This window comes from Prionailurus viverrinus, unplaced genomic scaffold (assembly GCF_022837055.1).
Source record: "Prionailurus viverrinus isolate Anna unplaced genomic scaffold, UM_Priviv_1.0 scaffold_49, whole genome shotgun sequence".
Lineage (NCBI taxonomy): Eukaryota > Metazoa > Chordata > Mammalia > Carnivora > Felidae > Prionailurus > Prionailurus viverrinus.
In genome coordinates this window covers 1,273,569-1,299,861 of record NW_025927612.1, presented here as the reverse complement: position 1 = coordinate 1,299,861, position 26,293 = coordinate 1,273,569, and the positions used below count along the sequence as shown (strand labels likewise).

The window sequence follows — 26,293 nt, the reverse complement described above, 5'->3', positions numbered from 1 at the left end:
GGGCCAAATCGGTGGCAGCGGGATGCTCGCTCGGCACGGGGCTCGGGGCTCTGACCCACTGTGGCCTTGCAGGTGGTAGGAGCTCAGCGAACACCTGCAGCGGACTGTTGTCCGCCCCCACCCCCACCCCCACCCTAGGGGGCAGAATCCAACTTGCCCGGCCAGCCCAGGCTTGGGGCAAATGCAGGGGGCCGTGACTGTGGGCGGCTCCCTGGAGGGAGGGGCCTTTCCCGCTGAGCGGAGATGTGGGCCCCGTAGACCCCGCGGGATCTTGAGGCAGGCACCCCCACCCCCAGGCGGACCTCGCCGGGCGGTGAGCTCATCGGGGGTGGGGGGGTGGCGGAGTCGCCAGGCGGCCCCGGCGCTCGAGCTCGCGGCGCGCCCCCGCCCCCCGGCTCCTGGGCGATTTTACCAATTAAGGCTTTCTCGCCGGGCCGGGCGCGGGGCGGGCGCGGGGCGGGCGCGGGGCGGGGGTGCGGCCAACAAGAAGGCGGGCAGCGGCGGCCCATTCGCGTGGAGGCGCGCGGCGCGCAGCGGACGCCAGCGGAACCCCGAGGCTCCTGGCGCGGGCGCGAAGGCGACCCCGGCGCCACCCCCGCCGTCGCGGGCCGCCCGCGGCGACAGCAGGTGAGGCCTCCGCGCGAGACGGTCACCGCGCAGCTCGCGGACCGGGAACGGGGGTGGCGAAGGAGGGCGGAGAGGCGCCGAGAACGCGGGCGCCGGCGCGCATCGCGCCGGAGCCGGGCGCAGCTGGGAGTGAACCTGGGAATGCGGTGTCCAGGAGCTGCCCTCCCTAGTTTACCCGAGAATGCGTGCTGGTGCCCAGGAGTGTGGGCGCCCTGGGCCATAGAGGTCCCTCAGAGAGACGGTGTCTGAGTGTTTGGCTGGACACGGGCTAAGCGGGTGCCCATGAGCTAACCACTGCATTGCTGGGAAAGAAGGGCTCCCGAGAGCAGGAGATTGTATGGGCTGAGACGGAGTGGTCACCTAGAAGGACGCTTCGCAGCCAGTATGACCCCCGGGGAGGGTAATAGTGGGGTCGTCGCTGGCACCAGTCCTCAGGGCACCAGCTGCCTCGGGCACGGGGGAGCTGGTTCCGGGGCAGCTACGCTCCGTGGGGGCTGGGGCAGGGGTGTGGCCAGGCACAGGCGGCAGGGGCTCCTCCTACGGGCCGGATTCCCCGGCTGGGCCCTATCCCAGGTTGGCTCTGAGCTGGATGTTCAGCGCCAGTCAGGATGTGAGCAGCAGCATCCCCAGATTCCTGTGCCAGCTGGGTCCAGGAAAAGTAGGTGAAGTCCCCTGGCAGGTCCACCTGCACGTGCTCCAGGCCAGCGGTCAAGGTGGGAGCTCAGGAAGTGAGTGTCCACACCTGCGGCACCTGGACTTGCCTTTCCAGCCCAGGTCTCTTCTCACCGGGCCACCCTGCAGCTTTCCGCCCCAGCCGAAGCGCCCATGTGGGAGGGCCTGGCCTGGGGTCTGAGGGCCGGGGGTGGGGTGGGGGCGGGGTGTGTCTAACGTCCAAGAATCTACTCCAAATAAGGGAAAATATGAAAGAGCTGGATTTTGGCTTCCGAGGGCTGCCCGATCTGGGGGCTTGGAGATGGAGCGCCATCTGGTGGCGATACTGTGTTTCCTGAGGACAAGAACCCTCTACACCCACCTCCCTGGTCTCCCCCAAACCCGGAAAGCTTAGGGCTGGAAGCCTGGATACCCAGCTTCTGTTCCCCTTTCTGCTGGGGCTGACTACCGCTCGGTTGTGCTGACTTAGTTTGCCTGGTCTCTGAAGATTACAGAATGAACACAGATGACCCAGTGGGATGGCACTTAGTGGAGAGAAAATCCAGTGATTTCCCGTCATTCTGTCCTTGGGAACTTGCTTTTCCAGTGGGGCATGGGGACAGACCAGGTCACATCTCACATCGTCCTGACGGGACCTGGTAGGGAGGGGTCCATATGGGTTCCCTCTTTACAGCTGTCACTGCCACTCCCAGCCCAGGTCCCAGACACCATTTCGTGGAGTTTTGTGCAAGCGTGTTTGAAAGTGGTCGGGAGAGGGAGGAGCGCAATAGGGTGACAGGCAGCCCCACAGCGAGCGTGCCAGAGGGCCGGGGACATGCTGCCTGGGACTGCAGCCCCACCGCGGGTAACACAGACCCCCGGGGCTACTTCAGTCAACCATATTTGGGCACGACCTGCTGGCTGACCCAGGGCCTCCTCCTGCACTGGTCTTTAGGAGGTAACTTAAACCCTGCTAGTGTGCAGTTCAGTCTCACAAGCACGCAGGAGGAAGAGGCATGGCTTTCTTGAGAGAAGACATAAGGAAGGGAACAGGTTGCAGAGGGGAGGCGCACAGGCCTGGGAGGAGTCCTGGTAGGCTGGCTTCTCTAGACTGAAGAGGGTGGCAGCGAGGGTCCCCAGAAGACCTCTTGCCTCTGTTCCTTTGGTGGTCTCTGTCTCCCCACGGCAGCCTTCCCACTGTCTCCAGACCCATCGACCAGAAAATTGATCTTGACTGAATAGCTTCCCATTGCCCTTGCAGCCCTCCATGCTTCGCCCACATCAGGACCCTGGATCCCTGTCTTTGCCCCCCCCCCCCCCCCGCCCCTGTGCTGCAACGGGGCCGAGGCCCACCCAGACCCAAGTACTCAGAGCCTGCCAACCCTTATTGGAACTCATGAGCAGGTCCTCTGGGTCTGGAAGGCGCCCCGACATCCCCCCCCACCAGGCTGCCTCCTGGGGCTACCGGGGCGGGGGGGGGGGGGGGACAGGCATTGCAAGAGGAGAGCAAACCCCCAGCGCCCCAGGTGGATGGCATGGTGGGTCAGGCGTACACTCGCCGTCTGCGCGCCTCACTCGGCCCTCTGCCAGTGCCCATTGGCACGCCCAGTCCCTTGCAAGGCTGCTTGCTCCTGGAGTGCTGGCGGCCTCCTGGCCCAGTGCCCCATTTCCTCCCGAGTGGAGTGGGGAGGGAGGGAGGCGGTGGGGACCGGCGGGACGGCGGGCGCAGGTGCGCGGGCCAGGACCGCGTAGAGCGGGAAGGCGGGCCTGGCACAGGCGTTGTGGCGCGGCCGCTTCCCTGGCGTGGGGGCACGGGCGTGAAGCTCTGGCAGCAGCGCCGGGCCTGGGACCCGCGGTCTCCAAGGGCTCGCTCTTAGGATCGGGTCCCGTCCCGCTGCTGCAGGGGCGGTCGGGAAACCCCAGGCGCGGGAGTCCCGAGTAGGGAGGGGGCCGGGGGGCTGCGGGGGCTGCGGGGACGGGACGGAGTCCAGGTGACTCGGGGAGAAGGAGCCACCCCACCTCACCTCACCCAACCCCCACCCCCACCCCCACCCCCCCGCAGGGGACTTGGGGAAAGAAAGTCCCTTGTATGGCGTGCCCGCTGGCGGCCAAGTGGTACGGCGCCAGACGCTGTTCACTCGTTCCTTGCTGCAGCGTTTCCTGCAGCGCTGGTGCGAGGCCATGAGGCGAGGGCGCGTCCTTGCCCCCTTCGGGGCCCAAAGACCCTCCCCGGAGCCTCGGTGTCGGGTCCGAACTGACGGGACTGGGGGCTGAAGGGGGCATTCCGACGGGCGGGGCGGGGCGGGGAGGGTGCGGCCCGAAGCCCCACCCCGGGGCCCCGCCCCGCGGTGGCTCCTCCCCTACGGAACCCGCCCCCCCCTCCCGCATTTAAAGGGCTCGCTCTCTCCGCAGCACAATCTCCGCTCTCCGCCTCGCCCTGCGTGTGCCGAGGTGCCTGCGACTTTAATTAAAGGGCCGTCCCCTCGCCTAGGCTGCAGCACCGCCCCTCGGCTCCTCGCGCCTCAAAATGAGTAGCTCCCACTCCCGGGCGGGCCAGAGCGCGGCAGGCGCGGCTCCGGGCGGCGGTACCGACACGCGGGACGCCGAGATGCCAGCCACCGAGAAGGACCTGGCGGAGGACGCGCCGTGGAAGAAGATCCAGCAGAACACGTTCACGCGCTGGTGCAACGAGCACCTCAAGTGCGTGAGCAAGCGCATCGCCAACCTGCAGACGGACCTGAGCGATGGGCTGCGGCTCATCGCACTGCTGGAGGTGCTCAGCCAGAAGAAGATGCACCGCAAGCACAACCAGAGGCCCACCTTCCGCCAGATGCAGCTGGAGAACGTGTCGGTGGCGCTCGAGTTCCTGGACCGCGAGAGCATCAAGCTCGTGTCCATCGGTGAGGGCGCGGGTCGCCCCTGTGGCACCGGGAGGTCGAGGGCGGGGGCTCCACGCGTCCTCCCCTCTCTCCCAGGCCAACCCCTCTCAGCCACCCCCGCCAAGCCGCGGCGCTGCCCCCCGGCCGCCGGGCTCCAGCGCGCAGGCCTCGAGAACAAAGGCGCGCTGGCAGGCCGGCCAGGCATGCAGACCGCTACGCGCCCCCGCCCGCCGCACCCCGGCTGGCCCGCGCCCAGGCTGAGCTCACATCCTCCGCAGGCCGCGCCCCCGCCACCGAGCCCGCGGTGGGAGAGGGCCTGCGGAAGGCGGGCACTGGCCAGGCTCTGGCCCTGCGCCCAGTGCCCCATCCCTGAGGAGGGGGAGTCTCAGGCTCTCCACCACCTCCCCTTCCGCAGTTTGGGAAGGGCCCTCTGGCCTCCCGCGCTCCTGTAGTTCCTAAACAGGGTCTTGGAGCTCGTGGGTCCCATTGTCTAGGGCTCTTGGCTCCTTTTGGCCTTGGGAGATGGGTCCTTCTATTGGAGATGGTTCCAACCCCCAGTTTAGATCTCCCCTCGGGGAACTCGGGGCCACAGAGGATGATAGCTAGCCAAAGGGCACGTGAGATGAGTCGGCTGGCGAAGGGAGCTGGTTTGTAGTCTACTTCAACTCCAAGTTACCGTTGAGCTTGGGCCAAACTCTTGCTTCTATGTAGGACTTGCTTTTCTGCATCTAGAATGCAGGAGTTGGCTGGGAGGTACTCCAGCGTGCACTGGGCTCACCGCCAACCTAGTGTCCGTGTCACTGGACGGGTGAGGCTGGTGAGGCTGGCATTGACCGAACCTACTGTGGCATCCCAGGTTCTTTTCAAGATGGGGGCTGCTCAGAGACAGGCACCGGAACTGGTGGGTCACTGGGGGGGCAGCCTGTTGCCAAGAGAGAAGGAAAGCTTTCTTTTCTTTACAGTTCTTCTAGTTGTCCTTACGGCACGGTCCTTGCTGAGCCTCAGTCTGAGTGACGGAGACTCAGATGCCCCCAACCACTCCGAGGGCAGGTCTCCAGGGCCCCACCTCTTTCTTTGGAATGCCAGTCGGGGATGAGGCCCACCCCTCAGTCCCAGCCTCAGTCTAGCCAAGCTGAGTCATCTCTGAGCCTTGGGTGGGGGGGCAACCGGATGTGGGGAGCCAGGCCACACCCCAGCTGTCTGGGGGGGGTCTCCTCCTCCCTCCTCCCTTCTTCTCCTCCTCTTGTGAGCTGGCTGGAGCAGGCCTAGTTCCCAGAGCTTTGCCATATAAGGCAAAAAAATGTTGGAAAGCAGCAGTGATTAGGGGAGGGAGGGGGCAGGCTAGCCCCAGGGCTGGGGAAAGGGGGTGGGATGGGGCGGGGCCATCCAATCGGGCTGTCTCCCAACCCCGGGCCCTGGTTCTTCCCTCCCTCTTTTGTGAGGGGGATGGAGGAGGGCTTAGGCCAGCCTCCTACTGATGATCGAGGGGAGGGCCCAGACCAACGACTGAGGCTGATGAGCTTGGCCTGATGTGTCCTCTCCTAAGTCACAGCAGGACTTGAGGTGGGGGCTTGCTGGGAAGCCCTGGCTAGGCCTGTGCCTTTGGTCTTCTCTGAACCTTCCATTCACCCGCAGCCCGAAGCCCCTCCTCCACCACGTCCCCTTGCTGTCTGGGCACAGAACAAGGCAGGGGTGCAGAACTAGGACGCCTCAGTCTGGGAGCAGAGAGGCTGCTTCGCTGAGTGGCTTGGCCGGTCCTCGAGGCTGCCTGCCACTGATGGCCCTTTTGGTGGTGTCCATCTCCTTCTTCCCACCCTCCAGTTGACTCATCACACAAGTATTTTCTCCTGATTTTGATGGGGGTGCAGGACTCCGGTGGCTCCCGGAGCCCTCCCCTTTTCAGGGCCCCACCCCTGAGGAAGCTGAGACCCAGAAGTGCCTTGGGTGGGGCCCAGAGCCTGGAGGGGTTGCTGGGGTGACGGGGTGACGGGGTGCCGGGTGCCCGCCCTAACCGCTTCCCCTGTGGTGAGTTTGGCAGCCACCCCCCTGAGGCCCAGGGCCCCGTTAGGTGGTGAAGAGGGCAGGCGGCCGCCGGCGAGCTCTGCTGAGGCAGCAGGAGTCAGGGACCCCACCCATGCTCCGAGCGGGGCCCTGGCTGCCCCACCCAGGCTGGCTAGCTCTGCCCTTCTCCTCGGACTGGGCGAAGGGGCTCCCTGGCATGTGTCCTGGCCATCACCCTGGGTGGCAGGCCAGCTGCTGGGTCTCAGTGAGTCAGGGCCATGCAACCCAAGCACTGGCTCTTGTGTCCTCCGCACTCCCCACCCCGGGCCTGCTCCCAGTTTGGGTCTGTGGTGGGGTGGGAGGCACTGAGGAAGTGGGGGTAGGGCTCACATCCTCCACACAAAGGGTCCTTGCCCAACGCCTCCACTTCCCCTGTCCTGCGTGGCCCTCGGCCCACCCAGTCATCCTGAGGCAATGGTTTTCTTTCTCAACTGTCCCGCCGGCCAGCTTTCCTCTTCCTCAGCCGCAGCCCCAGTCCGCAGCCAGTGCCAGGGTCAGCTCAGGGGCTCTCTCGCATCTAGGCCCGCCGGGGCCAGGCTGCTCCCCCTGCCCGATTCCTTGGGGACCCTGGAGGCAGGCAGCTGCAAAGCACCTTCAGGAGAAGGGCTCTTCCAGAGCCGCCACCCCCCACCCCCACCCCGGGCCCTGTCTGCAGACTGGGCCCATCGTCGGGGCTGCCTCTGGGCCCCCAGCAACACCCTTCATTGCACTGTATCGGCACCACGTGTCAGCGGGTGTCACCCCGTCCGTCCCCAGAGGTCTCTCTCGTCTCCTTCACCCCGCACAGGGACCCTGGGCAGAGGGCACGACCCACACCCCATGCCCTCAGGAGGGCTCTCCCGTCCCCCTGCTCCCCCGCGCCACCTGTGAGCGCCTGGTGCCCTGCGTGCGCGTGCTCAGGGACGCTCGAGCTCGGCCGCCTACGCACTCAGTGCGGCCACTCGCTTTCCTCACAGACAGCAAGGCCATCGTGGATGGGAACCTGAAGCTGATCTTAGGCCTCATCTGGACCCTGATCCTGCACTACTCCATCTCTATGCCCATGTGGGATGAGGAGGAGGACGAGGAAGCCAAGAAGCAGACCCCCAAGCAGCGGCTCCTGGGCTGGATTCAGAACAAGCTGCCACAGCTGCCCATCACCAACTTTAGCCGGGACTGGCAGAGCGGCAGGGCCCTGGGCGCCCTCGTCGACAGCTGTGCCCCAGGTGAGGGGCGAGGGGGTGCGGCGCAGGGGGCTGAGGTGACGGGCAGCGCTCTCGTCGGGGGGCCCGCGGGTCCCTCCCCTCTCCTCCCAGCCTTCCTTGCGCCGCAGGCCTGTGTCCTGACTGGGACTCCTGGGACGCCAGCAAGCCCGTGAACAACGCGAGGGAGGCCATGCAGCAGGCCGATGACTGGCTGGGCATTCCTCAGGTACGCCCCCGCCCGGCCGCGTGCAGGCCGTCCAGGGGGTGCGGTCCCGGTCCCAGCGGGCAGCCCAGCTGTGTCGCGTCCCGGGAGCCTGAGGCTTGGAGGTCACGTGGTTTCTGTCTTCCGTCTGTGCTAGGTGATCACGCCCGAGGAGATCGTGGATCCCAATGTAGACGAGCACTCCGTCATGACCTACCTGTCCCAGTTCCCCAAGGCCAAGCTGAAGCCAGGGGCTCCGCTGCGGCCCAAACTAAACCCAAAGAAAGCCCGCGCCTACGGGCCAGGTGAGGGGGGTGGGGCAGGGATGCTCTGAGTGCTTACCTCGTTCCCGCGGGACCTGGAGGTCTTGGGAACTCTTTGCTTACGTGGCGGCTAGGTTCTCAAGCGCCCCCTCAGAATCCAAGAAGTGGGCCAGGGCTGCTCAGGACTGGCCACTTGGCTAGAAGTCCCCGAGTCACCAGCGCAAGGTGGAGCATGTTCAGGAGGGAGGACCCAGCCGTTCTCCTGTAAACAGAGATAAGCCAGCCAGGGCGAAACACGGGAACTAGGGCCCAGGCCGACCGAGTGAGGGTACTAGGAAACAGACCCGGGCCCGGCCCACAGCAAGAATGCAGCGGGGGCACGAGGGCAGGCTGTGTGCCGGGCCAAGATTCACATGGAATCGATTCACCCAGTTCGGAGCCCGCCTGACGGGGAGAGGGGGGAACGGCAGGGGAGGGATGCAGGGGTGAGGCGGCGGCCCTGACGGCCGGCTCCCGCCTCCCTGACCCTGCCTGGCAGGCATCGAGCCCACGGGCAACATGGTGAAGAAGCGGGCAGAATTCACGGTGGAGACCAGAAGCGCCGGCCAGGGAGAGGTGCTGGTGTATGTGGAGGACCCGGCCGGCCACCAGGAGGAGGTAGGGGTCCCGGCAGACCATGGTGGGCTCAGCGGTGCCCCCGTTCCGAGCACGGCTCACGCGCTCCTTCCCGCTACAGGCAAAGGTGACAGCCAATAATGACAAGAACCGTACCTTCTCTGTCTGGTACGTCCCCGAGGTGACCGGGACTCACAAGGTGAGCCCTCAGCCCCAGGGGAGGCGGGGGGGGGGTGGAGGCGGTGGCCGGCAGGCCCAGAGCTCGCCCCTCACGGTCTGCCCCTCCTGGGGACAGGTCACCGTGCTCTTTGCCGGCCAGCATATCGCCAAGAGTCCCTTCGAGGTGTATGTGGACAAGTCCCAGGGTGATGCCAGCAAAGTGACTGCCCAGGGCCCCGGCCTGGAGCCCAGTGGCAACATTGCCAACAAGACCACCTACTTTGAGATCTTCACGGCAGGTGAGGGGGTTTTGCTGAGGCTGGCAGGTCTGAGGTGGGAGCTGCCGGGGTCCCGGAACGGCCCGGGCCTGAGCCGGTGCCTCGTGGCAGGAGCTGGCACGGGTGAGGTGGACGTTGTGATCCAGGACCCCACGGGACAGAAGGGCGCCGTGGAGCCCCAGCTGGAGGCCCGGGGCGACAGCACATACCGCTGCAGCTACCAGCCCACCACGGAGGGCGTCCACACGGTGCACGTCACTTTTGCCGGCGTGCCGATCCCTCGCAGCCCCTACACTGTCACTGTTGGCCAAGGTAGGCCGGTCCCAGCCGCCCCCCGAGCGGGGCGCTGTAGACTGGGCCTTCCTCAGGAGGGGGTAGCTAGGGCGAGTCTCCGTGCGGCCCCGGCCCCGGCCCCCTGGGTCTCTATGCTTCCACTGTCTGGGCTCTCTGTCATCCCCTACTGGGGCCCTTCCTCCTCCTTCTCCGGCTCTCTCTCCACGCTTTCACCTTCAGAAGAGCTCGCTCCAGCTGTTTAGAAACCTGCTGCTCTCTGCTCTGCCCACAGGGTCAACGGTACTTGGATCTGTCTTCCTCTGGGAGGGGGTGGGCTGGGTGGGGGGCGGGGTGCTGGTGTTGAGGAGCTGGGAGGAGGCCTGGCCTGCAGGTCCTGGGGTCACGGTCCCTTGCGGTTCTTTCTTGCATGTCCCTCGCCATCCCGTGGGACCAAGTTCTGAGGGACCCCCAGCCCTGGGCGGGGGGTGGGGGGCGGGGTCGCCCACAGCCCGCTCCCAGTGGCTTAGCCGGCCCTGTACCCACAGCCTGTAACCCGGGTGCCTGCCGCGCCGTCGGCCGGGGCCTGCAGCCCAAGGGTGTGCGGGTGAAAGAGACTGCGGACTTCAAGGTGTACACGAAGGGCGCGGGCAGTGGGGAGCTGAAGGTCACCGTGAAGGGTCCCAGTAAGTTGGGCCACGGCTGGGATGGGCAGCAGCAGACCCCGGGGCTGCTGCTGGCCAGGCCTGAGGCCCTCCCTTGTCTTGGGCAGAGGGTGAGGAGCGTGTGAAGCAGAAGGACCTGGGGGACGGCGTTTATGGCTTCGAGTATTACCCCATGGTCCCCGGCACCTACACTGTCACCATCACGTGGGGCGGCCAGAACATTGGGCGCAGGTGAGGCTCCGGGCAGAGCCCTCAGAGCCCAGGCAGCACGCTTTTCTCCCTGCCGGGCCCTCAGCGCTGCCCTGCGTGGCTCTCTTTTCACAGTCCCTTCGAGGTGAAGGTGGGCACGGAGTGTGGCAATCAGAAGGTGCGGGCCTGGGGCCCTGGGCTGGAAGGGGGTGTCGTCGGCAAGTCAGCAGACTTTGTGGTGGAGGCCATCGGGGATGACGTCGGCACCTTGGGTAGGTTGGAGGCTGTGATGTGGACACCTCGGGGCGGAGGGCGGTGAGGCCACCCGACCGGGTTCCAGGGTGCTGATGGGACCGGTGGCTGTCCTCAGGCTTCTCGGTGGAGGGCCCATCGCAGGCCAAGATTGAATGCGACGACAAGGGCGACGGCTCCTGTGATGTGCGCTACTGGCCCCAGGAGGCTGGCGAGTATGCAGTGCACGTGCTGTGCAACAGTGAGGACATCCGCCTCAGCCCCTTCATGGCCGACATCCGTGAGGCGCCCCAGGACTTCCACCCAGATAGGGTGAGGGGCACGCGCTGCTGGCCTGGGTCTCGGCCCCCTTCTGCCTCTGCTTGGGGCCTTGGGAGGCGTGGCCGGGCTGGTATCCCCAGGGGTGTGTTCCTGCCACTCTGGGTCCTTGGTGGCCTGAGACCTGGGTGGCCTCTCATCAGGTGAAGGCACGCGGGCCTGGGTTGGAGAAGACGGGTGTGGCCGTCAATAAGCCGGCCGAGTTCACGGTGGATGCCAAGCATGGCGGGAAGGCCCCTCTCCGGGTCCAAGTCCAGGTGGGGTGCCCACCCATGGTGGGGGTGGGGTGGGGTGGCCAGGTGCCCGGGCTGATCGGCAGGCTGCTTGTCCCTGCCCACTTTCCAGGACAACGAGGGATGCCCCGTGGAGGCGTCGGTCAAGGACAATGGCAACGGCACTTACAGCTGCTCCTACGTGCCCAGGAAGCCTGTGAAGCACACGGCCGTGGTGTCCTGGGGAGGCGTGAACGTCCCCAACAGCCCCTTCCGGGTGAGCCGGCCTTCCCGGGGCCTCCAGTGGGCCTGCAGCCCGTCTCCCCGGGGCACCTGCTTCCCTTCTGTCCTCCACCTGTGTCAGATGACAGCCACGCAGTTCCCCCGTCTCAAGTGTGCAGCTCGGTGGTTTTGAGTACCTCCAGAGTTAGGCAGCTGCGGTTATGATCAAAGCGGAGCGCATCTTCCTCATCCCCAGAAGAAACCCCTCTACCCTCCAACTCCCCCTCCCCCAGCCCTAAACAACCACCGATCTTCCTGGCTGTGTGGGTTTATGTGTGGGTTTGCCCATCCTAGACGTTTGCTATAGATGCACCATCCGGTATGGGGTCTCGTGTTCCTCGCCGCTTTCACTCAGCATCACGCTCTCGTTACGGTTCACCCACATCCTCGCGTGAATCAGCACCTGCCGCCCTTTTAGGGCTGAATAACGTGCCAGTGTGTGGACAGACCACACGTTACCTATCTCTTTGTTGATGGACATTTGGGGGTTCTGTGCCTTTTGGCTGTTGCGAATAGTGCCACCGTGAACATTCGAGGACGAGTGTTCATGGGGACGAGTCGTCTCCTTCCTCCCGATACACGGACACTTAAAGGTGGCATCGTGGCATCAGATAGTCACTTCGTGCTCACATTTTGTGTGCTTGTCGGCAGTGAGTGAAAAAGCCCGGCCTCTCCCCCAGGCCGGTCATGCCATTGCACTTGCCCCTGTGCCTTGCAGGTGAACGTGGGAGCCGGTAGCCACCCAAACAAGGTCAAGGTGTATGGCCCCGGAGTAGCCAAGACCGGGCTCAAGGCTCATGAGCCAACGTACTTCACTGTGGATTGCACAGAGGCCGGCCAGGGTAAGGCCCTGCCCCAAGCGGGTGGGCACGGGGGTGAGGTGTCCCTACGCGATCCCAGCCTCTGCTCCCACCACCCACCACAGGTGATGTCAGCATCGGCATCAAGTGTGCTCCTGGCGTGGTGGGCCCCACTGAGGCCGACATTGACTTCGACATCATCCGTAATGACAATGACACCTTCACGGTGAAGTATACACCCCGTGGGGCCGGTAGCTATACCATCATGGTCCTCTTTGCCGACCAGGTGGGTGCTGCTCCTGCCAGCCCCTAACACTGCTTGCTGAGTGTTGGGGTGCTGCTCTCCTCTGAGCCTGTCTCCTCCCACCCCCTGCAGGCCACACCCACCAGCCCCATCCGGGTCAAGGTGGAGCCCTCCCACGATGCCAGCAAGGTGAAGGCTGAGGGCCCTGGCCTCAGTCGCACTGGTGAGAATGAGCAGCACCCCGTGGGGAAGTCGGGGGCCCACAGGGAGGCTTGGGGCAAGGGTCCCCTACATGGCTGCCATGTTTCCTCAGGTGTTGAGCTTGGCAAACCCACCCACTTCACGGTCAATGCCAAAGCTGCTGGCAAAGGCAAGCTGGACGTCCAGTTCACAGGACTGGCCAAGGGGGATGCGGCGCGTGATGTGGACATCATCGACCACCATGACAACACCTACACGGTCAAGTACACTCCCGTGCAGCAGGTAGCTGCCTTGACTTCCCAACAGCCGCGTTCCGCAACTACCCACACCGAGCCCGTGGGCCTCCTCGTCAGTGGGCTAGCTGGGCTGCTCCCGAGCGCTTCTACACACTCTTGATTCCTACCCGGGAGAGAGCCAGCATGGAAGGCTGGGGGCGGGGGAGCGAAGCCAGCGTTTCTCTCACGCTCCCTCCATGCCCAAGTGGGGAAGGCACGGGCCGGGGTGACCAAGGTCCTCACTCCTTACCCTGCCTCTCTGCACTGTTTCCAGGGTCCAGTCGGCATCAATGTCACTTACGGAGGGGATCCCATCCCCAAGAGCCCCTTCTCAGTGGGAGTGTCTCCAAGCCTAGACCTCAGCAAGATCAAGGTGTCTGGCCTGGGAGAGAGTAAGTAGTTGGGGCTCTGTCACAATCAGTGAGGGTGCCCAGGGGCACGTGGGCTGGATGCCACAGTTCTCTCCCTCCTTTGGTCATCTCAACAGAGGTGGACGTTGGCAAAGATCAGGAATTCACAGTCAAATCGAAGGGTGCTGGTGGCCAAGGCAAAGTGGCATCCAAGATCACAGGCCCCTCGGGCACCGTAGTGCCCTGCAAGGTGGAGCCAGGCCTAGGGGCTGACAACAGTGTGGTGCGCTTTGTGCCCCGAGAGGAGGGGCCCTATGAGGTCGAGGTGACTTATGACGGTGTGCCTGTGCCCGGCAGCCCCTTTCCTCTGGAAGCCCTGCCCCCCACCAAGCCTAGCAAGGTAATTGGGGTTTGGGAGCCCACCCCCTCTCCTCCAGGCTCACCCTCCCCCTTCCCCAGTTTTGTCCTTAGGACCAGTGGCCCTGCCTAAGCCTGCTGGTGCCCCTAGCTGGTGGGGGAGGGTAGCCAGAACGAACGAAAGTAGATGTAAGGTCAGGCTGGGGGTCTCGGGTCAAAGGCCAGGGAGGTGGTATGGGTTCGGCTCCTGACGTGCCCCTCTTCCCTCAGGTGAAGGCGTTTGGGCCGGGCCTGCAAGGGGGCAGCGCAGGCTCCCCTGCCCGCTTCACTATCGACACCAAGGGTGCTGGCATGGGTGGCCTGGGCCTGACGGTGGAGGGCCCCTGCGAGGCCCAGCTCGAGTGCCTGGACAACGGAGACGGCACATGCTCCGTATCCTATGTGCCCACCGAACCCGGGGACTACAACATCAACATCCTTTTTGCTGACACCCACATCCCTGGCTCCCCCTTCAAGGCTCACGTGGTCCCCTGCTTCGACGCGTCCAAAGTCAAATGCTCAGGCCCCGGGTTGGAGCGGGCCACCGCCGGTGAGGCGGGCCAGTTCCACGTGGACTGCTCGAGCGCGGGCAGTGCAGAGCTGACCATCGAAATCCGCTCTGAGGCAGGGCTGCCCGCCGAGGTGCACATCCAGGACCACGGCGACGGTACCCACACCATCACCTACATCCCGCTTTGCCCCGGGGCCTACACCGTCACTATCAAGTATGGTGGCCAGCCCGTGCCCAACTTCCCCAGCAAGCTACAGGTAGAGCCTGCGGTGGACACTTCAGGCGTCCAGTGCTACGGGCCTGGGATCGAGGGCCAAGGTGAGGCCCCACCGAGGATCATGGGGGCGGGGGGAGGCCAGTGCCCCCAGGGTCCCTGGAGCCCCACGCTTCCTCCCCATGCCTGCCCCTGCAGGTGTCTTCCGAGAGGCTACCACCGAGTTCAGCGTGGATGCCCGCGCTCTGACGCAGACCGGAGGGCCGCACGTCAAGGCCCGTGTGGCCAACCCCTCAGGCAACCTGACCGAGACGTACGTGCAGGACTGTGGTGATGGCACGTACAAAGTGGAGTACACACCTTACGAGGAGGGTACGCGCCGGGGCTCCCAGGGGACGGTGGCTCAGAGATCCGGTGGCCTGGGCTCCTCCTGACCTAGCCTGCCCTCCTCCAGGACTCCATTCTGTGGATGTGACCTATGACGGCAGCCCCGTGCCAAGCAGCCCCTTCCAGGTGCCTGTGACCGAGGGCTGTGACCCTTCCCGGGTGCGTGTCCATGGGCCAGGTATCCAAAGCGGCACAACCAACAAACCCAACAAGTTCACCGTGGAGACTAGGTGAGCAAGCGCCCGGGAAGGCTGGGGCTGTGAGGGGCCCCGGGACCCCAGGACGTAACGGGCTCTCTGTTTGCACCAGGGGAGCCGGCACTGGTGGCCTGGGCCTGGCCGTAGAGGGCCCCTCCGAGGCCAAGATGTCCTGCATGGACAACAAGGATGGCAGCTGTTCGGTTGAATACATCCCCTATGAGGCTGGCACCTACAGCCTTAACGTCACCTATGGTGGCCACCAAGTACCAGGTAAGCATGCAAGTTCGCTAGGGCTGTGCTGGGACTGCCCGCTGGCCCTCGACTCTCTCACACAGCTGTCCTCCTTCCTCACTCCCCAGGCAGTCCCTTCAAGGTCCCTGTGCATGACGTGACGGACGCATCCAAGGTCAAGTGCTCCGGGCCTGGCCTGAGCCCTGGCATGGTCCGCGCCAACCTCCCTCAGTCCTTCCAGGTAGACACGAGCAAGGCTGGCGTGGCCCCACTGCAGGTCAAAGTGCAGGGGCCCAAAGGTGAGTGTTCTTATGCCTGGGGGCTAGTGGGGAGGGAGACCAGAGGCCCAGTGCGGAGAAGTCAGTATGCGAGTAGTTCACGGAGGAGTCTCACGTGACAGTGAAGCCAGTGCCCCGGGGGCAGAGGACCAGAAGGAGGTCTGACAGACAGGACTTGGCCACCGAGCAGATGTGGCAGCAGGGAGGGCGAGCAAGGGCCCAAGATGGCACGCAGATCAGTGTCTGGCGTCTCGGGGGGGCTCAGGGCCATCCCCAGGGATGGGCAGGTGAGGGCGAAGCACGGCCTAGGCCCGGGGTGGGGGCTGGGTGCACCGCCAAGCCCGGCTGCTCCGGTGTGGTAGGGCTGGGGACCCAGGAGACGGGCTGAGTCTCTTTCTGGGCCTGGAAACAGGCCTGGTGGAGCCTGTGGACGTCGTGGACAACGCGGACGGCACCCAGACTGTAAACTACGTGCCCAGCCGGGAGGGGCCCTACAGCATCTCCGTGATGTACGGGGAGGAGGAGGTACCCCGCAGGTAGGAAGCAGGGCCTGCTGCCTGGGGGAAGGTGCCTGGGCTGAGCGCCAAGAGCCTTTCTGACCATTCACGGCACCCTGGCCCGACAGCCCCTTCAAGGTCAAGGTGCTGCCTACACACGATGCCAGCAAGGTGAAGGCCAGCGGCCCCGGGCTCAATACGACTGGCGTGCCCGCCAGCCTCCCTGTGGAGTTCACCATCGATGCAAAGGATGCAGGAGAGGGCCTGCTGGCTGTCCAGATCACGGTGAGCTGGCCACCTGGGACGCTGTGTGGCCCTGCTGGTTTACAGCTCCAGGCACAGAGGCGGCCAGGGAGGAGGGGGCTGAGGCCAGAGGGCTGTGCAGTGTAGGGCAGGAGACTAGGGTAGATGGACCGGTCTGGGTCTACGGTCTCCCCTGGAGCCGTGCCAGCCAGGCCAGGCCCCCTGCCTCTAGGATGGCGGTGGCAGGCACGGGCTTCCCGGGCACACGCTTGCTCACTGCTGACTTCGAGCACGTGACCGAAGCCCTTAGCGCCTGGGCTTGCGCACCTGTGACCTTCTCGTGGGTCAGGGGTCAGAACAGGACCCTGAGAGCTCTCGGGGGAGCTGTTCCTAGTGCCAGGGCAGGCCCTGGGGCGGGGGATGGGAGCCAAGAGGTGGTCACGGGGGTAAAGCAGGACGGGCACCGAGCTCCCTGCCGTACGCGTCGTCACCTGGGGGCGCGCTGGGCGTTTGGGACATCCCTCGTGTACCTTGGCCACACCAAAGTAAAGGGCAGTGCCGCAGTGCCGGGTGCGGGCAGTCGTTTTGGGCCGTGGCAGTCGAGTGACTCGGAGGCTGTCCCTGCAGCGGCGGGGCTTGATGCCTGCTCCTTTGAGAGGGTCCGAGGTAATCCTGGGCCTGGCTGGGCTCAGGCCAACCACCTCCCCTGTGCTCTGCGGCACAGGACCCCGAGGGCAAGCCCAAGAAGACGCACATCCAAGACAACCAGGATGGCACGTACACCGTGGCCTATGTGCCGGATGTGACCGGCCGCTACACCATCCTCATCAAGTACGGTGGTGACGAGATCCCCTTCTCCCCGTATCGCGTCCGGGCCGTGCCCACCGGAGATGCCAGCAAGTGCACAGTCACAGGTGAGCCAGCCTGCCGGCGGCCGCGACGCTCGGCACGGGGCTTGGGTGTGCCTGTGTGCAAGGGCTCGCTGCTTGGGGCGGCGTGTGGGAGTGGGGGCCGCCCCCCTGAGTGACTCACCTGACCTTTCTCCTTGCTCTCTGCCCTCTCACCTCAGTGTCAATCGGAGGTCACGGGCTAGGTAAGCTGCTTGCCGGGGGCCCCGATGCCCCTCCTGCCCAGAGGGCAGCTTCCTTCCTCTTCCGTGCTGACTCCCAGGGCGGGGTCCAGCTGCAGCTCTCGGCAGGGACAGAGGGGGAGCTGGAGGGTTAGTGTCCAGGGGGGCCTCCAGACAGAGCACGAGCGCTCCGGCCCTCCCTCTCTCTGGGCCTCCGTTTCCCCATCTGAGATGTCGGGTTGCAGCTGAGAGCTTGGGGGTGAGGTGCATCCTGAGAGGCACCCCACTGGGGGCTCCGGGGTCTGGGGATCACGGCACCCTGGGGAAGCCCTGGGGGCGGGCAGCAGGCCCTTCCTTCTCACTTCTTCCTTCCGTGTCAAGGGCTCCTGCGTGGGCTAAGGGGACAAGGGGTCTGCCCTTACCGGTGGGAGTCCCCGGCCCTGGCCGGATCCACAGACCCCGCATCCCCCTCTCCTGGGGGCCTCGTGTCCCAGGCCGGGGGAGGTCCAGGCTGCATGAGTGGGTGGGATGGGCTGGTAGTGCAATAGCACCAGCGTCGACTGCTTGGGCGGGCAGCATGGCTGGGCCCAGCCCAGCCTCAGAGCCCCAAAGTGCACTCGGTGGCCTGCCCGCCCTCCCCACCTCCTTCCTTCCCCTTGCCCCCTACCCAGCAGTGACGTTATTCAGATACTGCCCAACCAGGCATAGAGATTCTCCTGCTTGGGCATGGGAGGGGAGCTCTAGCGCCAGCCAGGGACACCAGGAACTCCAGTGAGAGGTGCCAGTTATGTGGAAGCCTCCAGACGCTCCTGGCCTGGAGCTTGGGTGAGGTAGCCAGGACAAGATTCGGAGGGTGGCTAGGGTCTTGGGGCAAGGGCTCGGTGGCTTGGTAGGTAGAACAGTTCTAGGATCTGAGGTGACAGGCATGTATGCCTAGGGCCGGGGAACAGGGCCTTGGGGACAGGGACAGGGCCAAGACTTGGCTAAGGGAGTGGTTTCAGTTTATCTGGCCACTGTCTGCAGAATGGAGGCAGAGAGCCCAGTAGGGGAGCCAGAGTCACTTCTGGATTGGTCAGAGTGGCGGCCTGGGCCAGGTTGGTGGTGATGCGGCTTAAGTGGGGAGCGAACGTGGCAAGTGCAGTTGGAGGACGGGGCAGCCAAGACCTGTGGATGGGCTAGGCGCTGAGCGGGGAAGGTGGGGGACTGGGGGGACCTGTGGGGTCGGGGCTGAAGCCGCTAGCTAGATGGCGGGTCCAGATGACGAGCTGCGGAAAGCGGGTGTGGGTGTGAGGTGAGGCCTCCCAGGGCAGGGTGGGCAGCAGGCGGCCGGGTCTACAGCCTGAGAGAGCCGTGCAAGGCCAGCAGGGAGCTCGGCCCGGCGGGGGCCCTCACCTAGCAGGGAAGCTCAGTGGCAGGCCTGCCAGGGGGACCCCTTCAGCTTAGCCCTCGAGTGGGTCCAGTGCTCCCGGCTGCTTCCCCGCAGGGGCCGGGCTGCAGGAAGCACACTCACCGCCGGCCCTCACAGCCCACATCCCCCCCCCCCCAGGCCTTCACGGCTGAGCCCAGATCATAACGTCACTGCCCCTCCCCTCTCCTCGGGCACTCTGGGGCCCTAGAGGCTGCTCAGCTGCTCTGCCCTTGCAACGTAGTGGCGGTGGCTGCGGCTTGGGCCTCCCATCCCCCCCACCCCCGTCGCCGCTGCCTGCTGTGCTGTGCCTCTCCCCCCCCTTCCTCGCCACCCCCCCCCCCCCCCGGATGCCGCCACTGCCTGCTGTGCTGTGCCGCTTGGGGGCCAACCCTGCTGCTCCCTGCTTCCTCGCTCACCGGCTCCCTGCCTGTGCCGGGCCGCACTGGCCACCCCTCACCACGAGCGAGTGTTCTCAGTCGTCAGGAAAGCCCGGTTTCACCTTCAGGCCTGGGGGGCGGGAGGCGAGACTCACACGCCCCCACGCTGCAGCAGGACCCTGCCTCACCGCATCTGCACACAGCGCTGGGATCCAGGGCCGGGCTGCAGGGACGAAGGCGGCCGTGGGCCCGGCCAGGGCACTGGTGTCGGTCCACTGCACCGGCTGAGGCCCAGTTGGCCGGGAAGGTGGCAGCAAATGCTTGTGCCCTGACGGTGGCGGTGGCCTCCTGGGCCTCCAGGCCCTTCCTTCCTCCGAGACACCTGTGTGCCACCTGTCAGGCCTTTCCCACGTGGAGCTATCCCCAAGCCCCTTGAGGCGGCTCAGGGGAACCTTTCCTGCCTTCTGAGAAACCACTCACCGCCCCAGCTTGGGGGGTGGGGGCGGGAGGCCTGGCTGCGCTTGGTGGTGGCAATGAGAGGCCTGGGCGGGTGGCAGGCAGACGGGAGCAGCTCAGGTGCCAAGCTCACGCGCCGGCCCCCCTCTGGGGACCCACCCCGCCCCACCAGGTGCTGGCATTGGCCCCACCATCCAGATTGGAGAGGAGACGGTGATCACCGTCGACACCAAGGCAGCAGGCAAAGGCAAGGTGACCTGTACTGTGTGCACACCCGACGGCTCGGAGGTAGATGTGGACGTGGTAGAGAACGAGGACGGCACCTTTGACATCTTCTACACGGCCCCCCAGCCGGGCAAATATGTCATCTGCGTGCGCTTTGGTGGCGAGCACGTGCCCAACAGCCCTTTCCAAGTGACGGTCAGGAGGGGCCGGGGCTGAGGGGTCTGGGCGGAGGGAGCCTGGCCTGTTCCTCCCCCTGGGCCATCTCTATGACAGTAGACTCACCAACTCTTCTGTGATGCTCTGCAGGCTCTAGCTGGGGACCAGCCCACAGCACAGCCCCCACTTCGGCCTCAGCAGCTGGCCCCACCGTACACCTATCCCCAGGGTGGCCAGCAGACCTGGGTAGGACCTCACGTGCCTCATTCTGGCTCTCCCGGCCCTAGGGGACATGTGGGGCTGGCCAGCTGGGTATCCCATGAAGCCCTCTCCTGCCACGTGTGAGGAGGGACCTCCAGATGCTTCCCTTGGGACTTCCTCATACGCCCACCCATCCTACAGTGCCTCACTTGGGCCCTCTGTCTCCACTACAGGCCCCAGAGAGACCCTTAATGGGTGTCAATGGGCTGGATGTGACCAGCCTGAGGCCCTTCGACCTCGTCATCCCCTTCACCATCAAGAAAGGCGAGATCACTGGTGAGTGGGAGCAGGAAGGGGCTCGGGAGCCACAGAGGCTTGGGTTTGCCAGTGGCTGCCCTGACCCTGGCCCCGTTGCCCTGCAGGGGAGGTGAGGATGCCTTCGGGCAAGGTGGCGCAGCCAGCCATCACTGACAACAAGGACGGCACTGTGACCGTGCGCTATGCACCCAGCGAAGCAGGCCTGCACGAGATGGACATCCGCTACGATAACATGCACATCCCAGGTGCGCCCCCACGCTGTACTGCCAGCGCCCTGGGAGGAGCCTGGGGAGGTGGCACAGAGCCCCATTCCACCTGGCCCCTTTTCCTGCCTCAGGAAGCCCCCTGCAGTTCTACGTGGACTATGTCAACTGCGGCCATGTCACCGCCTATGGGCCTGGCCTCAGCCACGGAGTGGTGAACAAGCCCGCGGTCTTCACCGTTAACACCAAGGATGCGGGAGAGGGTGAGCCGCTCCGATCTTAGCCTCACGTTGTGCCGTGGGAGGCCATCATCCAGGGGAGACACTCCCTAAGTGGGGCTCCGCACCTGCCACCCCGGCCTCTGCCTGTCGGGGCTCTGTGCCATCAGTGCGGGGGCCCCGGCGTGGTTCCCATCCTCACCCACGACTCTCCGTAGGGGGCCTGTCCCTGGCCATTGAGGGCCCATCCAAAGCAGAGATCAGCTGCACCGACAACCAGGACGGCACGTGCAGCGTCTCCTACCTTCCCGTGCTGCCCGGGGACTACAGCATCCTGGTCAAGTACAACGAGCAGCACATCCCGGGCAGCCCCTTCACCGCCAGGGTCACGGGTATGTGGCACTGGGAGCAGTGACAAAAGCAGGCGAACGGCAGGGCGGGCACCCTCTCCCCACCGCACCTGGACATGCAGCGACTGTCCCCTGGCAGGCGACGACTCAATGCGCATGTCCCACCTGAAGGTGGGCTCTGCTGCCGACATCCCCATCAATATCTCCGAGACGGACCTCAGCCTGCTGACAGCCACGGTAGTGCCACCCTCGGGCCGGGAGGAGCCCTGTCTCCTGAAGCGACTGCGCAATGGCCACGTGGGTAAGAGGTGGAGGGGCAGGGCCTCCTGGGAAGGGGGAGGCCGCGAGGGGCGGGCCCGCCTTCCCCTGGCTGACGGCCCTGCCCTGTGCCCAGGGATCTCATTCGTGCCCAAGGAGACGGGGGAGCACCTGGTGCACGTGAAGAAGAATGGCCAGCACGTGGCAAGCAGCCCCATCCCAGTGGTGATCAGCCAGTCGGAGATCGGGGATGCCAGCCGTGTGCGGGTCTCAGGCCAGGGCCTCCACGAGGGCCACACCTTTGAGCCTGCAGAGTTTATCATCGACACCCGTGATGCAGGTAGGTGGTGGCCACCTACCAGCTGGGGGGGGACCCCCGTGCTCGGCCCCCTGGCTCAGGGCTGTCGCTTCCCAGGCTACGGCGGACTTAGCCTGTCCATCGAGGGCCCCAGCAAGGTGGACATCAACACAGAGGACCTGGAGGATGGCACGTGCAGGGTCACCTACTGCCCCACAGAGCCCGGAAACTACATCATCAACATCAAGTTCGCTGACCAGCACGTGCCTGGTGAGTGGGGCATGCACACGTTGCCCCCGTGACGGGGCCACCCTCCCTGCCACGCACCACAGCCTGCGGGCAGAAACGTAACCTGCGTGGTGCACGGGCTGTGCTCTCTTCCTGCAGGCAGCCCCTTCTCTGTGAAGGTAACAGGAGAGGGCCGGGTGAAAGAGAGCATCACACGCCGGCGACGGGCCCCCTCGGTGGCCAATGTCGGCAGTCACTGCGACCTCAGCCTGAAGATCCCTGGTAGGAGCCCTAGGGAGCCAGGGAGGGGGCCTTGGGGAGTCCTGGGTACTAGCCCCATGGGGCCCTGAGCAGAGGGGTGGGGCCCGGGATTCTTGCTCACCACGTTGTCCCCCACCTGCAGAAATTAGCATCCAGGACATGACAGCCCAGGTGACCAGCCCATCAGGCAAGAGCCATGAGGCCGAGATCGTGGAAGGGGAGAACCACACCTACTGCATCCGCTTTGTGCCTGCCGAGATGGGCATGCACACAGTTAGCGTCAAGTACAAGGGCCAACACGTGCCCGGGAGCCCCTTCCAGTTCACCGTGGGGCCCCTGGGGGAAGGGGGAGCACACAAGGTCCGCGCTGGAGGCCCTGGCCTGGAGAGGGCTGAAGCCGGAGTGCCAGGTATGCCTGCTTCCTGCCAGGCTTTTGCTCTTATGGGCTGGGGTGGGGGGTGGGGTTGAGGAAGTAGCTAGCAGCACGTCAGCCATGCTCGGAGGGGACTGAGGCCAGGATAGCAGCCCTCCGTGAGGACACACTGCTCTTTCTACAGCCGAATTTAGCATCTGGACCAGGGAAGCTGGCGCCGGGGGCCTGGCCATTGCTGTCGAGGGCCCCAGCAAGGCCGAGATCTCCTTCGAGGACCGCAAGGATGGCTCCTGCGGCGTGGCCTATGTGGTCCAGGAGCCAGGTGCTGAGGGCGTGCCCAGGGCCACGGGAGGTGGCATCGGGGTGTGGGTGTCGGTCTGGGTCTGAGCGGACGGCTCCACCTGGCTCCCGCCCTCCCCTCTAAGGTCCCAGGGCCACCCAGGCTGTTTTTGGCAAGTGGGGGCCTCCCAGCACGCCCTCTGTGCTCTCTTCCTGCCCAGGTGACTACGAGGTCTCAGTCAAGTTCAACGAGGAGCACATCCCTGACAGCCCCTTCGTAGTACCTGTGGCTTCTCCGTCTGGCGATGCCCGCCGCCTTACTGTTTCTAGTCTTCAGGTGAGGCACCGAGAGAAACCGCCTGCCTGGGGCTCCTGGGCCCGGCCAGACCAGAGCCGTCGCACAGAGCAGGACTTGGCCCCGTGTCAAGTGACCCGCCCAGCCCAGCTCAGGGCGCCGGGCCTCTGCTCTGGCCGGGCGCAGCCCACGCTTGGGGTCGGCAGGAAACACCCCTGCCCACTGTGTGGAGTTTTTCTCGTGTCTCAGGTCTAAAGGCTTTGAACAGAAGCCTGTGCCCGTTGAGCACCAGGGCTGAGGTTTAAAGAGGGACAGCCTGCCAGGGCCCAGTGCTGCCCACGGGGCAGGGCTACCCTCCATTCCTGCCGCCTGGCTGTGTGACTGCAGAGTGTGGGTCTGGGGGCGGGGGCGTGTGCCTGTAGCTTACTGCCCCTCAAGAATCAGTGGCTCTCCCTCTTTAAACCAAATCGGACGCCAGATGGGTAAGTGTAACCCCCATGGGCCTCCCACCACTGGGACCCTGCTCTCCTGCACCCCAGCCACCCTGTCTAACCACGTCTGCTATGCTTCCAGGAGTCAGGGCTAAAGGTCAACCAGCCAGCCTCTTTTGCAGTCAGCCTGAACGGGGCCAAGGGGGCGATCGATGCTAAGGTGCACAGCCCCTCGGGAGCCCTGGAGGAGTGCTATGTCACAGAGATCGACCAAGGTGAGGCCCTGTCCCTGCCCGGGCCACCCACCCATCTTCCCTGGCCCTGCTGGGAGCAGCGGGCCTGCCCAGCTGGCTGGAAGCAGACTGAGAGTACAGAAGGAAGGTACAGATTCTGCAAGCAGGGCCCAAGCGCTGGGGCTCTCCCAGCCGGGCAGCCCTTCCCCTGCTCACGACCCCAGCCCTGGGGGGGGCGGCGGGTCTGCTTGGAAGCCACAGCTTCTAGGAAGGAGAACGCCTTCTGCAGGCAATATGATGCGGTCTCCTGAGGGAGAGACCCGAAGTCTAGCCATGGGGCTGGCACCTGCAGACAGGCCCGAGGCAGCCAATGTCGCCAGTCCCACAGCTAGTCGTGCCCCTGCACAGCCCCATGACCTCCGTGCCCCTGGTAACAGGCAGGGGCTGGCATCTGTGGTAACCTTTTTCCGGAGGCAGAGAGGCAAGTGCTTTGCCTGTAGATTTCCATCCAAGTGAGCACCGACAGCAGGCTGCTTGGGCGTTTACCGCTTCAGTCCTCCGGTTTGGGGAGGCCTGTGCCATGGGGTGTGGGTGCCCGGTGTGGTCCCCAGAAGCAGCGGAGTGGGCCACGTGGACCTCCTGGACTGGTGGGCGAGGGAACCTCTTCACAGATGCCACCTGCTCGGTTTCTGGGGAGGGATGTCAGGCCCTCAGCATGCCCTTCTGTCCCTCAGATAAGTATGCCGTGCGCTTTATCCCACGGGAGAACGGTGTCTACCTGATTGACGTCAAGTTCAACGGCACCCACATTCCTGGAAGCCCCTTCAAGATCCGAGTTGGGGAGCCTGGGCACGGAGGGGACCCGGGCCTGGTGTCCGCCTACGGAGCCGGTCTGGAAGGTGGTGTCACAGGTAGGTCAGTGGATGCGGTTTCCGCTGTGTGGACACCGATGCTAGGCCCCCTCCTCCAAGCTGTCAGTGACAAGAGGAGGTGCAGAGGTGATGAAGCTACGCCGGGGGGCTGGGGAGCTGGGCGTGGGGGGATGGGGAAGCAGGCTGGGCCAGCTCTTCCTCACCGCCCCCCGCCAACCCCAGGGAGCCCAGCTGAGTTCGTCGTGAACACGAGCAACGCGGGAGCTGGCGCCCTGTCCGTAACCATCGATGGGCCCTCCAAGGTGAAGATGGACTGCCAAGAGTGCCCTGAGGGCTACCGGGTCACCTACACCCCCATGGCACCTGGCAGCTACCTCATCTCCATCAAGTACGGTGGCCCCTACCACATCGGGGGCAGCCCCTTCAAGGCCAAAGTCACAGGTAAGCCTGGCAGCAGACTGCCGGTGCCCAACGCAACGCCTGGCACTCTGGCTACCTCTCAGCGCCCCCCCCCCACCGCCCCGCAGGTCCCCGTCTTGTCAGCAACCACAGCCTCCATGAGACATCGTCAGTGTTTGTGGACTCCCTGACGAAGACTGCCAGTGCCCCCCAGCACGGGGCCCCAGGCGCAGGTTCCACTGACGCCAGCAAGGTGCTGGCCAAGGGCCTGGGGCTGAGCAAGGCGTACGCAGGCCAAAAGAGCAGCTTCACGGTGGACTGTAGCAAAGCAGGTGGGTGCCCCGGCCCCGGCCATCACCCGTGCCCTCCAGAAAGACGAGGCCAGAGATGAGATGGGATGACCAGTGCCTGGGAACATGGGAAGAAGGGGGTGGATGGGGTGGGAGTGCCTTCAAGGGCATGGTTGTCACTTCTTTTTTTGTTTTTGGTGTTTTTTTTTTTAACACGTTATTTTTGAGAGACAGAGACAGAGCATGAGTTGGGGAGGGGCAGAGAGGGAGGGAGACACAGAATGCGAAGCAGGCTCCAGGCTCCGAGCTGTCGGCACAGAGCCCGACGCAGGGCTCGAACCCACAAACCGCGAGATCGTGACCTGAGCCGAAGTGGGCCGCCTCACCCACCGAGCCATCAGGCGCCCCCAGGGCGTGGTTGTCACTTATGAAGCCACTTCCCATCTGCGCCTCCCCGCCATCATTTCTACCCTTCGGGAAGCTGCCTGGGGAGGATCTGGGTCTCCTGTGCTGGCAGCTCTTTAGGAAGGGCCGTCACCCCTGAACACAACAGGGTGGTGGGGGCAGGATACCAAGACAGAAAGAGGGCTCGGGGGATTCTCAGTAGGAGGGAGAGACTTGGGGTCTGGAACTGAGGCCCCTTCTCTACCAGGCAACAACATGCTGCTGGTAGGGGTGCATGGCCCCCGGACACCGTGCGAGGAAATCCTGGTGAAGCATGTGGGCAGCCGGCTCTACAGCGTCTCTTACCTGCTCAAGGACAAGGGAGAGTACACGCTGGTGGTCAAGTGGGGTGACGAGCACATCCCAGGCAGCCCCTACCGTGTCCTGGTACCCTGAGCTCTGTGCCTGTGCCAGCTGGCAGCTCCCAGGATGAGAAGTGCTCCCACGCCCATCCCCCCAACCTGAGCAGCCCCCCCTGGTCTCCTTGGCCCCGGAGCCCCGGCCGGCCCTGGCCGCCCCATCACTGCAGCCACCCCAGCCCTGCGTTGCACTCACCTGCCTCCACATGGGCAAAGGAGAGAGGCGAGCAGAGGTAGCCCTTTGGTGGCTCCGCCTGTCTTCTTTGGTTCTGGGAGGGGTGGGGGGGTACTATGCACGACCACCCGCTAGTTCTCTTCCCTAGCCAAGAAGAATAAAGTTCTGCTTCCATTCTCCTGA

General features: G+C 65.0%; 1 protein-coding gene across 2 annotated transcripts; it reads left to right on the top strand.

Annotated features, from left to right (window-relative positions):
• The first annotated feature begins 475 nt into the window (after nucleotides 1-475).
• On the top strand, nucleotides 476-26,293 carry FLNA (filamin A). 2 transcript variants are annotated; one of them, XM_047847478.1, is made up of 48 exons: nucleotides 476-627; nucleotides 3,691-4,178; nucleotides 7,175-7,423; nucleotides 7,531-7,628; nucleotides 7,762-7,909; nucleotides 8,406-8,524; nucleotides 8,604-8,681; nucleotides 8,778-8,940; nucleotides 9,031-9,231; nucleotides 9,738-9,875; nucleotides 9,962-10,085; nucleotides 10,179-10,315; nucleotides 10,414-10,607; nucleotides 10,757-10,870; nucleotides 10,959-11,102; nucleotides 11,826-11,949; nucleotides 12,033-12,193; nucleotides 12,284-12,374; nucleotides 12,465-12,634; nucleotides 12,902-13,019; nucleotides 13,115-13,377; nucleotides 13,605-14,202; nucleotides 14,297-14,470; nucleotides 14,553-14,715; nucleotides 14,795-14,955; nucleotides 15,045-15,215; nucleotides 15,607-15,730; nucleotides 15,820-15,976; nucleotides 16,659-16,848; nucleotides 17,004-17,027; nucleotides 19,417-19,664; nucleotides 19,776-19,871; nucleotides 20,060-20,162; nucleotides 20,249-20,389; nucleotides 20,482-20,610; nucleotides 20,784-20,957; nucleotides 21,055-21,216; nucleotides 21,310-21,513; nucleotides 21,589-21,741; nucleotides 21,859-21,981; nucleotides 22,103-22,369; nucleotides 22,518-22,655; nucleotides 22,834-22,949; nucleotides 23,481-23,613; nucleotides 24,306-24,482; nucleotides 24,666-24,884; nucleotides 24,971-25,174; nucleotides 25,785-26,293. In XM_047847478.1, exons 2-48 carry the CDS (start codon nucleotides 3,806-3,808, stop codon nucleotides 25,970-25,972), a joined length of 7,944 nt encoding a protein of 2,647 aa, XP_047703434.1. In that variant the 5' UTR covers nucleotides 476-627; nucleotides 3,691-3,805; the 3' UTR covers nucleotides 25,973-26,293. The 2 variants fall into 2 exon arrangements, with proteins under 2 accessions (XP_047703434.1, XP_047703436.1); XM_047847480.1 differs by lacking the exon at nucleotides 17,004-17,027.

Bases quoted from the DNA above. Each gene is read 5' to 3' on its own strand.
- FLNA (XM_047847478.1), top strand. From the start codon at position 3,806: ATGAGTAGCTCCCACTCCCGGGCGGGCCAGAGCGCGGCAGGCGCGGCT. The intron at 12,375-12,464 runs GTGAGAATGAGC...ATGTTTCCTCAG, and splicing joins CCCTGGCCTCAGTCGCACTG to GTGTTGAGCTTGGCAAACCC. The intron at 20,163-20,248 runs GTGAGTGGGAGC...GTTGCCCTGCAG, and splicing joins CAAGAAAGGCGAGATCACTG to GGGAGGTGAGGATGCCTTCG.